Genomic DNA, 15516 nt, shown 5'->3' on the forward strand with positions numbered 1-15516 from the left:
GACTCAGATGAACAGCCCTGTCCCCTGGCAGCAGATACCTTTAATAAACTAAGAAATCTCTCTGAAAAGAATTTAGAAGTTGGGATCTTCTCTGCTTGACAACATGTAGAGAAACAAAATGTTTGTATCACCTATTTAATTCACTGATCGCAAAAAGGGATGAGAGGCAATAGGCTTGGGCAAAAGCTACAAATATTTTTGGAAAAAAAAAAAAATTGCAACCCCATGCCTTTCTTCTGCTTTTGTGGTATTTCCAAAAAAAAAAAAATTCTAGCAAACTTCCCATTTTTTAAAATTACTATTTTTTTTTTCCTTTTTGAAGGAGACATTAGGGTGAGGGGACGAGAAAACAGAGAGAAGATAGAGTGAAAATGCTGTGCTAACAAAGTGGCCAGGTGTCTGGATGTTCTAGGTAGAATCTTGAGCAGGAGAGGTGTGCAGTGAGGGGTGGAATTCTGCAATTAAAAAAGGGCTTCACTGTCATTTGTGAAGGATAATGTTTGACTCCCCCCTCAACCACCCCAGGCTGTTATTCCTCCCTCTGTAATTAAGAAAGAGACACACACACTGTTCTCCCTGTATCCTTTAAAACTCACAGACAGCCCCACCCATACCACTGCTCCCCCAGCCAGTGGCGGAACCCACAGAGTGTCTTCATTTGGGGGGTGAACCTCTTCTAACTCCCTCTTCTTCTGACGACGACTCACCTGAGAGTGGAGTGCTAATCTCGGGAAGACAAGCTCTGTGTTTTGCAACGAGGGTCCTTCTCTCTTCTGCACACAAAAAAAGAGTGATCAACGGGGGCCACGGGAGTAGGGACCACGATTCCCACTTCTGGACGGCTCCTCACGCAGGCAAGTGTTTGGCCCAAAAGTAGGTTTGCCCTTCCTGACAAGGAGGTCAGATGTGACAGATCTCTGGTGGAGAGCTGGTGGTTGACACTGAGCGACAGAAAACCCTATCCAGCTCCAGGACACAGAGGGGGAGTGAGGCCCTGGAGACGGATCATCTGGTTCTGAAGAAAGCCTGGGCTGGTGACCTGTCTTAGTTATTCTTGCTCATCTTTCCAACCTGCTCTTTCATCTCCATCTCTGCCTGCATCTCCACTGTTGTCCTTTCTCCAAACTCAGGGACTTTTTTAAAAATCAGCATTAAAAAAAAAAAAAAATCAGAACCAGTGGACCCCTGCCCACAGAACTCAGGGTCCCTCTCTGAGTCCCAGGCAGCTGGGCCATCCCCAGGCGGTACTGTTTCCTCGCTCTGTTTACTCGTTTCTAAGGGCAATTGCACCACTAAGGCTCCCTGAGTCTGGAACTCGGCCTGGGGCTGTTTTGGTTACATTGAAGTTTTTGCTTCAGTTCTGCCAGATTTAAATGGTGACTTCACCAGCACTGAGCTAAAAAGAAGGGGGAGGAGGGCGAACCCAGGAGAAAGAGAGCGAGCGAGCGAGCCGGAGGGAGAGAGCCAGAGCCGGGCGCTAGAGAAGGGCCAGCACATTACATCATCGCTTGGCCTGGAATCAAGTGGGAAGGATGTGAGTCACTCAGGCTAGTTAAGCTTTGGCTCAAATTCTACACACACTCATTCCAGAGCTCTCATGTTCTGCACCTCAGGAGGGAATTCAGCCTCAGTGATGTCCATGAGGTTTGTTTTTAATTTTATTTTCTTTTTTCCCGATTTTATAATTTTTTTTTTTTTTGGCCCCTACCACCTTCTTTTCTTGAGTCTTTATCCTCCTCCTCCTCTTTCTCTCGCCCCATCTCCCCTTTCTGCCCGGCTTTGTTTCTCTTCTTCCTTCTCCTCTTTGCCCGGCCCCTCTGCTGGGCTCCTCTTCTGGTCCCGAAGAGGCATTTCTTTTCACTTGGATCAGAGTTTTTGTTCTAGTATAGCGACCTGAATGAGTTGAACCAAGGCTGGGTTGGGCACAATTTTTTTTTTTTTTTTAAAGCAGAGGGAGCCAGAGGGATTGGAGCAAAAGAGCCACGAATAAAAAGCGAAGCGAGAAAGAGCAAACTCAGGCGAAGTTTCTCTGCCTGCAGTGTCGCTGCTAATCGGAGGAGACAGGGAGAGAGTTAAAATGCAGGAACCAATCGCTTGAATGGTGATGTAATGCAAGAACCGCAGGGTAGTTAAGTAATGTGAGAGCAAGGGGGTCAGGGTTGCAAAGCATTTACCTGCTCTCAAGGGGTTTTCAGTTTATTATCAATTGCAGTGACTGTAACTGGCTTCAGACTGCAATCTCTAATTATTCACAGACGCCCCTTTTTTATCTTTTATTATTAAAAGTAAAACTATATTATGGTATTTTAAAAAAACCATGATATTATCACAGCTGTGTATTATTTTCCACCAGGATTCTCTCTCCCTTTTCTCTTAAATGGCTCAAAACTGTTGTCTTTTCATAAAAGGTTGAAGTGAAGTGATGGTGGGAGAGGGGGTGGCTTTTTGAGTGTAACCAGTGAATTGTAAATGCCTGGTGAACTCCTTGGTGTGTCCTGCTGAGTAGGAAGAGTTGTACTATTGCATTTATTATTAAGAATGTACTGTTGGTTTTTAAAGGCATAGATGATGATCCTCAAAAGTAACTGTAGTCTTTCACCTATTATTTCGGCTAATGCTTAACAGCAGTTAATTTTAACTTCATGCTCTTTCACGTGACAATTAACTTAATCCGGGTGCTAACTTTAAAACCTGTATGCTCTTCAGTTATATTCAAGATGAGATTCTGTGGTTGTGGGGGAGATGATGAAAACTTCCGGATTGATTTGTCTAAAAGCAGCCAGCTAATATTTGCGAGTAAGGAATTAACACAGAATAAATGGAGACAGGGACAGTTGATGGTGTTCTTAATGCTCTAAGGATCCAGGGTACCCAGAGGGAGAGACTTTGACGTTTTGAAAATTATTACCTCGTTTCTGTGTGTTTCATAAAATACATTTAGTGCTGTGATGCTCGGCCTGGGCTGAATGCTTTCTAAAACCAGCCAGCTTTATTAGACAGTTCTCAGCCGAAGCCCTCCACAACTAGAAAGCCAGTCCAGTGAGGGATCCCTGACTCTTGGCTACTCCAAAACTTCTCTGGCTCAGTCAGTCTGGACCATCATAGAGCTGGATGCATATTGAGGCGTGGGGCACATACCAGAAAGGTGTTTATGTTTGTTTAATGCATGTTTGGGATATACTTAATCATGACTTTTTATTGATCTTCTCCCCTCTCTCTTTTTTGGGGCAGAGATGGAAGGGAAAGGGAAGGAGGAAGTAATTTTTGGAAGAAACAGTATGATGTGGTAGAGGTCAGGAGGCCTGAGTGCTAATCCTGATGACCTTGAGCAAGTCCCTTAAAGCATCTGGGCTTCATTTGGAAATGAGGGAGCAGACAAGGTGGGAGACAAGCCCCTCCTCCCTGTGTGGAACCCAATCTAAGGTGATCTCTGAAGTCCCTTCAAGCTCAAAAGCTCTGTGTCTGTGTCCGTGTTCTTTAAAAGTTTTGCTAAAAGGTATTTGGCATTGCTTTTCAGAGAAAAGTACGTTTGAATTCAAAATGAATTAGTGCGTTGAAAGAAATGAATGGAGGAGGGTAAAGGGGAACATGTCTTTTCTCACTTTAAAAGTTGGTTTTTGTTTTTTTGTTTCTTTTGCTTTTTGGCTTGAATGTGCCTCTTGTGAAATTCTGTTTCCACTTGTAGCCTGTAAGGAGTCCTCAATGAGAGATAATTACTTAGGTGAGTCTGTCAAAAAGAATGGTGGAGAAATCCAAGAATAAACTTTTCTGAAAGACCCAAGTCCCTCAAATGCATACAATGGTGCTAAAAATACAGGAGACATATATGTTTAATCCACTCATATTCATATTCAAAACAGTATTTTTAGTGAATTCAATCCCCCAAAACTATACAACTTCTTGATAGGTTTCTATAATTTCAACGTAAATTCAAGTTTTTAGATGAGATTGAAGGCTATTTAAAATCCTCAAAAACTTGAAAGGCAAAACTATATGTGCTTGTAAGAAACATAATTTTACCAAACAATATCCCTCTTCTTCTGCCAAATTCCAGGATAGTAGCCTTATTGTAAAGTATGTATTTATGGACCTAGTTTGATAGTGCACGGGGAAAACTGTGCCTGTTGCGGGTGGCGGTGGGGGGGAGGTCGATTACCCAGAACTGAAATGAAACCACTGCTGAAGTTATTAGTCATTGTGCAGAGATTGATGAGTGCCAAGTATGTGCTTGAGACTCTTCAGGAATAAAGAGAGCATGATTTCTTTTTTTAGAGCATTACCATTTGTGTTGATTTGGCTCCAAGGTGTTCACCTATAATCAGAAAGGTCCTGAAATGACTGACAGAGAGGCAGGGCTAGGAGTGTGAGCCTCACTGGGATCCTCAGTCAGACTTTTTTTGCCTCACTTTCTCCCCATGATAATGCAGAAGAATAGGAATCATTAGCTCTGCTGTTTGGTAATTGTTTTGCTTGGAGTTTTTGTTTTGAATACTGTTGTGTTCTAATTGAAATGTGTATTGAGGTGCTTGTTGACATGCATGTATCTATAAGGAATAATACAGAGCTCCCATGCACCCCTTACCCAGTTTCCCCCACTGGTGACATCTGACAAAACTCTAGTAAATATCACAACCTGGATATTGGCAATGATCACAATTGGCTGATGTTATTTAGTGTTCTTATTTATTTGTACTTATTTGTGTGTGTGTGTGTGTGTGTGTTGCCTTTATGAATGTGAAAACTGAGGCTTAGACTTGGCACAGTTCACACAAGCTTCAGTGCCTCAAGTCCAATCCACACAAAGTCTAGCTTGCCATCACTGACAAACTTTTCTCCACCCTCAGGACCATCAGGGGCCTCATGGATGTGCTTGGCAATGAGCTATCTCGGTGACATTGCCCTTGTTTTACATTTCCTTGAGGTGTGGTCTGAGTGGCAGCTTTGCCCTCCATGGGGGTCCCTACTGCCATGCTTCACATATTAGCAGGTGAAGGAGGAGGCAGGGCTTTGATGGCATAAAAGAAGAGGTATAAATATATTCCATCTGTATTCCAGGCACAGAGCAGAGGGATATCCACTGTCTACCGCTACACTAAGTCAGTACTGAACTCAGCCTTCTTCCTCTTCCCCTGCCATTTTCCCCCCCGGTAGACACATCTACAACGTGAAGGAAGGGGATGACGTCAGAAAACCAGACAGCTACTGATCAGAGAAGGACTGTGGTCTTTTGAAAAGAGCATGCAGTTGGGGGTCAAAGCCTTGGGTTCAAGTCAATCACTCCTCCAATCGCTGGTTATATGACTTTGGCAAGCCACCTAACCTCACTGTGCCAGTTTCTATCTTTGTAAAGTGAGGATAGCCACACCTACCATGTGGAGTCATCAGGGTTGGAGACATTCTTTAAGGGCCCCAGCGCTCAATGAGATCATAGGAATCATGTTTCAGCTGCTGCCTTCATGAGGATGCAGGAAAGGGTCCCCCCAGGAATCTATGTGGGTGACTGACTGCAGATTCTAACTGATCATCCTATTCCCAGCATCACTCAGGCTGCTTCCTTTGCCAGCCTCTCTTCCCTTATGTCTTCTTTTTGTTCAGAAAATCAAGCAGGTCTGAGATCAAGTCAGGTACTTGAAACAGAAATAAATGTACTGTTCTGATTAAAGTGAGGTGAGGACTAGTGCTGATAAAATCTGCCAAATTCCCAGTGACCTGAGTGGAGGGAGAGATGAGAACAATGCAGGTTGGAAAAAAGACTCTTGCATCCCCATTCATGCTCAGCTGTGGCTTTGTGAATGGGAAAATGGAGTGAAATGGAGAAGAGCAAATTCAGTCATGAGAACTGGATTCCACTCTGGACTGGACTAAGAGAATTTCTATTTGCAATAGTTCACGCGTGTAATGCATATCTATAGTCAGGTGACACTACCTTTTAGGCTTGTTACTTCCTCTCTTGTATCTTTTCTGATGGCAAAAGTGATGTTTTAGAGATTGAAAAGGAGTTTTCCAAGGTGACAAGGGACATGAACACCAACAACAAAGGGAGATGATAGTGAACTTGGTGGGTTTCTATTACAGTGATGGAGCCCAAGACTCATATCAGGGGTTTCATTCTAGGGGCCCCAAGTCTCTGCTGGAAGCAGACTTCAGGATGTCTCCAGCTGCATGATAAAAATGTCTCCGATTTACTAAGTACATGTTGGTCAGGGAGGTCAGGTCAACATTCAGAGACAGAAATTAGTGTGGACTTGAGATGGAGTGCTGTCACGAGCCTGAAGGAAAGTAGGGTGGTCACTTCTGAAACTGCACAGAAAAAAGTAGAAGCAGTGGGTTGAATGCAGGCTGCTTCTTTCTGCTCTCTTTCCATTTGGTCTTCGTGGGCCTCTGATCTTGGAAGGGAAACTCCTTGTGCATTGGATTTTTGAAGGATGTGTGTATGAGTACCTGTGCCAGGGGCCACGGGCGTTGCACAGGGATATGGGAAATAGCTGAGAGAAGGAAGGAACATGGGTGGCATTGATAAATGGGGTAGTTGTTGTTGTCCAGCTGCCAAGCTCTTTGCGACCTCATGGACTACACCACTCCAGGCCTCCCTGTCCCTCACCATCTCCTGGAATTTGCCCAAGTTCATGTCCATTGAATCAGTGATGCCATACAAACATCTCATCCTCTGTCATCCTCTTATCCTTCTGCCTTCAGTCTTTCCCAGCATTGGGGTCTTTTCCAATGAGTCAACCATGTCAATAAAAACTCTGTGGTCCGAATTTTAAGTTTATAAATTCTTTCCTATATTTTGGCTGTGCCATGCAGCATGCGGGATCTTAGTTCCCCAACCAGGGACTGAGCTTGTGCCATCTGCAGTGGAAGCTCAGTGTTTTAACCACTGGACCGCTGGGGAAGTCTCTGAAGTTTATAATTTTTAAACAGACTTTGCTAGTCTGATCAAATTGTAGTACAGTTTGGTGCTTTCAGCAGTGTGTATTTCATGAATTTTGGTTGTAAGCACAGCAGTTCCTTGACTACTTACATCCTTGAAACCTGAAATTGACTTGACTGAGCACTCCAAAGTCCATGATGCAGTACACATACACTTTATAACAAGTCCATACATCTTTTCTTTCTGTGCCTACCCTGGCAGGAGAGCTTATTTAATGATTGATGAAGCAACGCTGCACCCAAGAAGAATTAATCAATAGTTCGCAATCATTATGGAGAGTGCGACAGTAGTTATACAGTAGCCAAGACCCACCTAGCTATCAGCAGGGTCTTCCTTTCCTCCACATGATACCCAAAATTGAATTCTACCTTATATTTTTTTTTCCTTGTTGTCTTTAATGACTGAAATAGAACTGGATGTGTCAAAAACAGCAAAGCCTAGGAAAAAAACAGTAAGGCTTCAAAGGAATGCCAAGCTATCTATTAATGCATAGACTAAATCACTCATCTTAATGGGAGATGGGAAGTGGGGCCAAGAGGCAGTGTTCTATAAGCTGCAATGCCTATCATCAATTACTGTGTTTTAGGAGCCTATGAACTTTTAAAATCAAAGATCTTAAAAGGCTTAAAGTCATGTGGAGTTGGATAAGTGTGCTAACATGGCAGAGGGGCCAGCTGGCCCTCTTGTTGCCTTATGAGCCTGGCTGCCCATTTGACTCTGCCCTTCTGCCCTCAGTGGAACCTATATCACTGCTAAGGAGAGGTTGAAAAGCAAGCTTTTTTGCAGAAGTGGAGCCTCTTTATTCAAAATCATTACGTCCCATGTAATTGTGTCCTATGCATTGCTTTGGAGACAGATCTGTGTTCAAACTCTGGCTTTACCACATTTAGCTGTGTGATTTTTGATCTGTTGAATGCTTCTGATCCTTGGTTACTTCATCTATGAAGTGGAATCCATGAGATAATGACTATAATGCACTTAGCATGGAATTAATAAATGTTCCATAGGTGTTAGTTATTTAATGATGAGACTGGCTGACTTTGTTTGGAAGACTGGGTAATGGTCTTTTGGGGGCATCAATAGTGTAGAGAGAAACACCGTTATTTAGTAGTTCCTTTCCAGAAAGGTAAACTGAATCATGGAAGGCCAGGGAGGCTGTGAACAGGACAGGTGAAGAGAGAAGCGTAACGCTGACTGTATACTTTGGGACCATTTCTTCACTGGCCAGAAAATAAGGCTTAAAATCTAACTGAAACATTTTATTTCAGAGTTAAGAAGCTCTGGGTCTCCCCCACCCCACGTTTTTTAGTTAAGTAGTAGATAGGAAACATAAGAGACACGGGTTCAATCCCTGGATCGGGAATATCCCCTGGAGGAGGAAATGGCTACCCACTCTAGTATTCTTGCCTGGGAAATCCCATGGACAGAGGAGCCTGGCGGGCTACAGTCCATAAGGTCCTGAAGAGTCGAATACGACTGAAGCAACTTAGCACGCACAGATTTATTTTTTAGATGGCATAAAGCAATTTTTCCTTTGCATCTGCCTCTTCTTTACCTTCTTATTTATCATAATACTTCAGTCAGCTCAGCAATACTCTGAAAAAAAGGGCTGATCTCCTTTAATTCCTCTGGAATTCATCATAATAACAGCAATTATGATAAACCCATTTAGTATAAATGTACATGTAAATTACTCTCGTGTTGCGTTTTCACCTTTAGTTTTGCCTTCACCAGCACCCACCCTAATACGGGTTATGAAGTGGCCTCTCGCTAGCCAAATTATTTTTCTTAATTCAGACCTTCCCCTAACTCAGTGTGAAGCTGCTTGTTGCCATTTCCTTCCACCGAGGGTAAAGAGGAAGCTCTTATGTACAGGTCACAAGGGATGGCATTTGCTTGGCCTTTATGCTCAGCATCTAGAACTTCCTTAGCTATAGAATAATAATTCTATCATTCTAAATGCCTTGATAAGGAGGAAATTTTAAAAATCCCAAAACCCAACCCACTCACCTTACCGATTCAGAAATTAAGGCTTCTCCGAAATGTGACGAAGTATCTGATACTCTAAAGCTATTTGATGGCAGTGCCAGAACCCGGCTCCAAGGCATTGAGGAGCACATTTCCACCCTGCCAGGCTCTCGGACTTCCTGGACCCAGGAATTGCATCTTCTTGCTCAAACATATGCTTCTAGTTCCCCTTTTGAGTTCTGGCTCTTGGGATGGTGCAGTGGGGAGAGTGCAAAGAAAGAGTCAGAGGTGCAGGGGCACAAAAGAGCCGCTGGCAGGCTGGGAGAAACTGGGAGTCATTCAGGCACCTGGCTGTGCAAACACTCCACCCTCTGGTCTGGAGGGAGGGGTGGGGAAGCAGACAGATAGTCTGCTTTCTGCCTCCAGCCAAAAGCTCCCCGGTTAGTTAGTGGGTGGGGCGTCGCGTCGTCCCTGTCTGTACGTGAGATGGGGTAACCGTCCAGGAGTCAGGCTCTCTGTGCTTCCCACTGCTCTCTCCTTCCCTCCCTCTCCTGCTAGCCCTCAGCACACCGAGTGCCTGGCCGTGTCCAATGAGGACAAAGCTTGGAAACCACCCCAGAAACAGCACCCACCCACCTGCAGGATGTGACCTCTGGGCTCTGAAACTCGCTGCTTCCTCCCTCTCCCTCCCCACATAGGGAACTGTTTTAGACCACAATTCCCAATCCAGCCTCACTTTGCACTTTAATCCCAAAGAGACTCTGGCACTTTGTGACCACAGAAAACTTGTCACTTCATTAGGATTCTGAAAAAGAAAAAAAAAAAAAAAGAGCAAAGGGTAATTCATAGTTGATTTAATAACTTTGCATCCTTTGCCATGGAAGCAACTTTCGGCTGTTAGGCACAAAAGACACCAGCGCTGACATCTAAGAGTGCACAGTGGGGACAGCATTTTTCATAATGCTTTGTCAAAAGATCCTTCACAGCCAGTTAACCCAATTAATCTTTCCACAGTAATTATCCAGGTGCTGTTTTATTCAGCTTCCCTGAAGTCTCCAAAGCTCCATGGTGTGGAGATGAACTATTGTGCCTCCCGACCTTGGAAGGATGTTTCTAACTAATTAATGATTGTTAAGTGCTTGGAAGATGCACTTTGGAAATATGCTGGTGCTAATACATCTGGATTTTGCACTGTGCAGCTGGCTGGTATGCGAGTCGAACATCATTCTTGCCATTTGTAAATCGTACAAAGATGAATATGATGCCTTCTTTTCTCAACTAGGTATCTGTCCCCACATCCCGCCCCCATCACACATTTGTTCTTTGTTCCGTTCTCTCCCAATCTGTATTAAGTTTCCTTCAGTGAGATAGCCCAGTGAGTCTTAGGATTTCTTCCAGGAAGTGAGAAGGCTCATCATGCCACTTCTTCTAGCCATGTGGTCTTTAATGAGGCAAATTGAAAATTGCTATTGGCTGAACTACCAGGAAAAGGAACACAGTTTTCTGTATGATAAAGGGGTTTCAAAACTTTTTTCATATGAACAACAGTAAGGGATATATTTTTTATTGCAACCCAATAGATTCAACATGTGTATTTTTACATATGTGTGTGTATGTTTACATATGTGTGCGTATGTATAGTTTGATAAAGCAATACTTAGTCTTTACTGTGTCTTAACTTCTTGGAGATCACATCCTAAAAAATACTAGTCATGTCAGATTAAACTGATTTCACCAGTTCCTCACTAATACCTCACTAGTGCCCTCTAATGAACCTCAGCCAGAGTTCAGAAAGCACTGGCATAGTGGAAAGGTCAGTGGAGTGCTGGGCTAGGGTCAGGAGACCTGGGTTATAGTGCCACCTCTGTCCCAACTCCAAGATTCTGTCCCCAGACCTCAGCGTCCTCATATAAAATTAAGGTATTTGTTTTCAAACTGAATTTACTCTCGGAGTACTTACCAAAAGTCTTCTTATGTAGAAACCCAATATAATAAACCCAAGGAATAAACGCCTTGCTTTATTTTGGTGGGGGTTGGGACTTGTGGCTTTAAAAAAAAAAAATCACTTCTGAGTAGGATGTATATTTTTCTGTTGGAGTTTTTTGTTCGTTTTGTTTATTTTTTTAGAATCCTCCACAGCAACATGCGAGACCATGGAGTTAAAGAAACCCAGAGACCTCTATCAATTAATTGTACTTTTTGTGAATTTGTATAAATAATAACAAAGATCCTCTTAAAACGTTTATATTCTTACAGTAAAAGGTTAAACTGATATTTATATAATAAAAGAGGAAATATGAAGTATGTTTTTTGAAAAAAAAAAAAAAAAGAAACCCAATATGGAAAATAGAGCTTCCGATTGGCCCACAGCTCTTCCCTCAACTCGTGTCCCCACCTCCACCCAGAAGTCCTTGGAACACAATCTAAATACTACGAGGCCAGAAATCTAAGTCTCTTCTTGTTCTGGCATTCATTGATTATTTTATTCTCTTGGTAACGGGTTTATCTAATGAAACACACCTGGTTTACTTCTAATGATGCTCAGCTAGGAATTTTCAGTCGGTCATCTCCAGAATCAAAAGGAATTTTTGCCGTAGGACCAGAGTTCTTTCTTGCTTTAGCTTTGCGACTTGTTCTCAAGCCTCATGAGATAGGCTTCTTCAGGGAAAAATGAGTTTGAAAGGCCTTTGGTGGAAGTGTAAGCAGGCAGACGTGAGGACGCTTATTTATGTCATTGTGTCTATTTTCTTGCCTCCTAAATTCAGCAGGTTCTTAACTCTTAACACAGCTCAAATCATTTGGCTTACAGCTGGTAAAATACAATTTTCTGGTTCTCTGAAAGAAAGGCTTTTCAGACTTATAAAAAGAGAAGCTCATAAGACTTCTTGAACATCAAATAGCTCTTACAAAACACCATTTTGATGAGTTAAGTGTAAATGAATCAGAAACATACGGATTAAATTTCCCTTGAAAGACACATGGGTTTAAGAATTAAGGGGGGTGGGGGGTAGTGCTTGGCAAGATGGATTTCAGGTTTTTGCCAAACCTCAAAATGTTTGAAAAATGGTTTGAGATGTTTTTAACTGAACACAAAATGCCACGGAGTTCACCCATCCCAGACATAATAGCGAATCTTTTTGACAACAACTTTATGACAAGAAAAAAGGTCTGTGGGGCTTTAGCCATTTTGTCAGTTCTCTTTTGATAACCCCCCTCCCTTTACCAAAAAGCCCCACATTTATAGGGCTAGGAGAGCTGTCTGATTGACAAGCTAAAGTTTCAAGTCAAGCAATTACCAGAAAATAACCCCACCACTCAAAAATCTTGGATTTTTTTCTCCCATACTACCCAAAGTCAATTATACCATTTTCTAAGTAGAATAATATACTCTAGGGATGTGGAGTATTTGATATATTTTATTCACTTGTGTCTAGAGCAGTACAGTTATTCTAGTCATTTGTCTGACATTAGTGTGCCAGCTTCTTTGGGGACAGAAGAAAAAAACCCACTAAAAGCAAACAGATTGGAGGAAAATAGTCATTGGTTTATTAAAACGGCCGCACCATGGAAATGCTATATATTAGAGAGGCAGGGCATGGGTTGAGGTCTTCAAGTTGCTGGGAATGGTCTTGAAAACTTGAATTCTGTTGTAGCTTCTTTATTTAATAAGCTAAATGAGAACTTCTCCACAGTTTTGAATTTTTACTGGCATGAGGAAACTCAGGTGCATCATGGGAAGGACTAATGGACTGATTATCTCTTCTAAGAGCTGTGCATCCTGTGTATTCCATGCCCTCTCATTCTCTTTTACTGGCTACTGCTGACAGATGCCGGCTGACACTTTTACAGTCTCTCGTTTTTCATGTGCAAAAGCACAGACAGAGTGGGTTTGGGGTAAGCTGCACACAGCAAGTGAGGGAAGAAGCCTGGGTGAGAAGGCTTGGGCCAGGCCATTTGCTCCGTGTAGCAATGTTGTCTTCAGCCCCTGTTTCATTTTCCTGTTTAAGCCAGGATGACCAAGGTTTGCTTGCCTGCTTCCTTCCTTCCTTTCTTTTCCTTTGAAAGAAAGGATGCATTCAGTGACTGCCAATATCGATTTAGAAACTAGGGGACAACAATGTACTTTTCAAAAGGTTTCAAGTCAATGTAGACCGCAAAAAAAGCTATGCTATCTTTAAATCTATATGTTTTAACTCTGTGCTGGAAGTAATGGGGAATCTATTTATTATCTTGTTGGTACAGCATCTGACACCATGTTTGGAGGTAGGACCTTCCTCTCCAGGAAAATGAAAATTAATTTGTTGCAAAAAGAGCACCAAAAGGAGAGTAACAGTCACAGAAAACACAGACGACCGTCTTCAGGCCCTCCAGTGAGAATACCTCATAGCAGTGATTGCTAAAATATCACCCCCTCCCCATCTCATGCCTGTTTATATTTATTGAGCTCAAAGTGAGAAATAAATGAAAACTAGGGATGCTGGAAACAAATTCAATGATACCAGCTTTCTGGTATCATTGAAGGACTTCAGAACAGAAAAAGCAGGGCCCGTCTGGCTCCATTTTTACCTTTTCCGAAGCAGCTTAATATGGGATAAGAGGACCAGGAAGGGCTTCATTGACTCTGGAAAATGCTGAAGCCTTGTCCACAGCTCAGTGCCTCCCTGCCGCTTACCCTAAATCTCTCTTTCCCTTTTATTGTACTGCCCTCTAATTCAAAAAGGATCAGATTCATGCAGTATAGTCTATCGAATGGTTCTTTTCATTTGTAACTCAGACACCTACATGAAATACTGGAGGATTCATTTTAAAAAAGTCTAAATGTATGTAGTCATCCTACACACCCAATTTGTTCTCTACAGATCAGGCAGAATGGACACACATCAGGGAGCATGTGTTCCTAGATAGGATGGTTATCATTCAAGGAGATTGTTCTCATCTCACATTAAGCTATGAACAACAGTAATTATTTAATGTCTTCTTGGTCTGTGTTGATGTACTTTAACAACCTGCTTTGCTCAGAGTTAACTCAGGTTGGAGCCCCTACCACCGATATCCCCTCTCTTTCTCTCTCACACACACGTATGTACGTGAGCCACACACACGTGTGCACATGCAGTGAGGGGGCTAACTTCTCATCTTCCCTGGAACAATTCATGTGTCCCCTTTCCTGGGATCTCTCCCTCAAAACCTCTAGGATGTCAGATATCTGTTGAGGGATTCTCCCATTATGCCTGTGCTGACTTGCGTGGCTTGTTCGTTTTCCTTACAACAGGATGGATTTCTTAAGGGCAGGGGTGATCTTTAATTCACTCTGGGCTCCTAGCACAGTTCTTGAAACATCTCAGGAACTGAGTAAAATGTTTTAAAAAAAATAAACTTAAAAAATAATTTTAGTTGTGTTTCTGTTGGAATGTATTTTTACCGAAGCCACAAAAAGTAGGTGGGACTGAAATTTCCCCTCCACAGGCCCTCTTGGGTTCTTGGTCCTCGCAGAAAATGCAAGCAGTAAAATACAGTGGAGTTTTTGCTCAGATGATGAGCTCCCTGCTTCATTTCAACTTTCTCTCCTAACCTATGTTTATCTTCAGGGTCTTATTTATATCTATTTCCTTTCGATAAAAATAGAAGCTCAAAAAAGTGAATTTACCACACGAAGGATGATACCTTTAGCTCAAGCCTGAGTTCACAGATACAGCTAAGATGCTGCCCTGCGTGTGGACGTCCAGCTAGATGTTCATTTTCTGAGTCATTGGACTTCTGAGTTTTCACTTTTTTAAGAGTATAATTAAGATAGGTTCCCAGGGATTAAAAAAAGTGAGTAAAGCAGACAGTCTATATGTTGAGACCCATATAAGGAGATTTGTGGGCACCTGCCCAAATTGAGAGAAGCATTACAAGCTATTCAAAACCTACTGAAATGTCAACACACTTTTGAAAAGGGTCCATTAGGGATGCAAATGTGTGGTTCCCTGATTATGATAAGCACTGGAAAGAAAACAGTGAAACCCATTAGGAGGCTTTGAGAACTTGGTTTTGAAGAGTGGGGAAGACAACTCTAGTTTCTGCTGAGGTCTGGGCTTCATTTCTTTCCCTAGCCCATCCCTGCATTCCGAACCACCGATTTTCCTGATTTAAATGGTCCTGAAAGTTTCTCTGCTTTCGGATAAAGCCAATTAACTCATCTGTAAATGGGCCAACTTTGAAATTCTATCCACGTCAGATAAAGTTCATTTTAATAAGGTTCATTCTCTGGATTACAAACTGTAACTTGTTTGTGTAAAGAATCTGACATCAGAAGCTCACATCAGGCGTCTGATGTATTTCTGTTTATTCTTGCATGGATTTTTCTTATAAAAGGTTCATTCTAATTTAAAATCTATAATTCTAACTGTGTAGTCTTTTCTAAATCAACTCACAGTAGGGGTATATTTCTATTTAATAATCATTTAGGGCTTTTCTGTGAAAATAACTGATTCATCTAATCAGAAGGACACCTTCAATTCTGGCAGTCTTGAGCTGTTCACACATGACGTCAAATGATATTCAGAGTAATGGGTAAATTAAATTGAGGCCTAATTTTTGTGTAATCTCTCTAAATGTAAGAAAAAAAAAAG

General features: G+C 42.2%; 1 protein-coding gene across 4 annotated transcripts in view; it reads left to right on the top strand.

Annotated features, from left to right (window-relative positions):
- CREB5 (cAMP responsive element binding protein 5) overlaps positions 1 to 15516 on the top strand; it is a 438988-nt gene that overhangs the window by 299994 nt on the left and 123478 nt on the right. Inside the window, exon 1 of one of the 4 annotated variants that reach the window (XM_027539414.1) lies at positions 1528 to 1644. The exons of the other annotated variants lie outside the window; for them this stretch is intronic. Within the exon in view, the coding sequence (XP_027395215.1) occupies positions 1598 to 1644 (47 nt within the window). The 5' untranslated portion in view covers positions 1528 to 1597. Of the gene's footprint in view, positions 1 to 1527; positions 1645 to 15516 lie in introns of those variants that run through there. 4 annotated transcript variants of the gene reach the window in all.

Source organism: Bos indicus x Bos taurus, chromosome 4 (assembly GCF_003369695.1).
Source record: "Bos indicus x Bos taurus breed Angus x Brahman F1 hybrid chromosome 4, Bos_hybrid_MaternalHap_v2.0, whole genome shotgun sequence".
Lineage (NCBI taxonomy): Eukaryota > Metazoa > Chordata > Mammalia > Artiodactyla > Bovidae > Bos > Bos indicus x Bos taurus.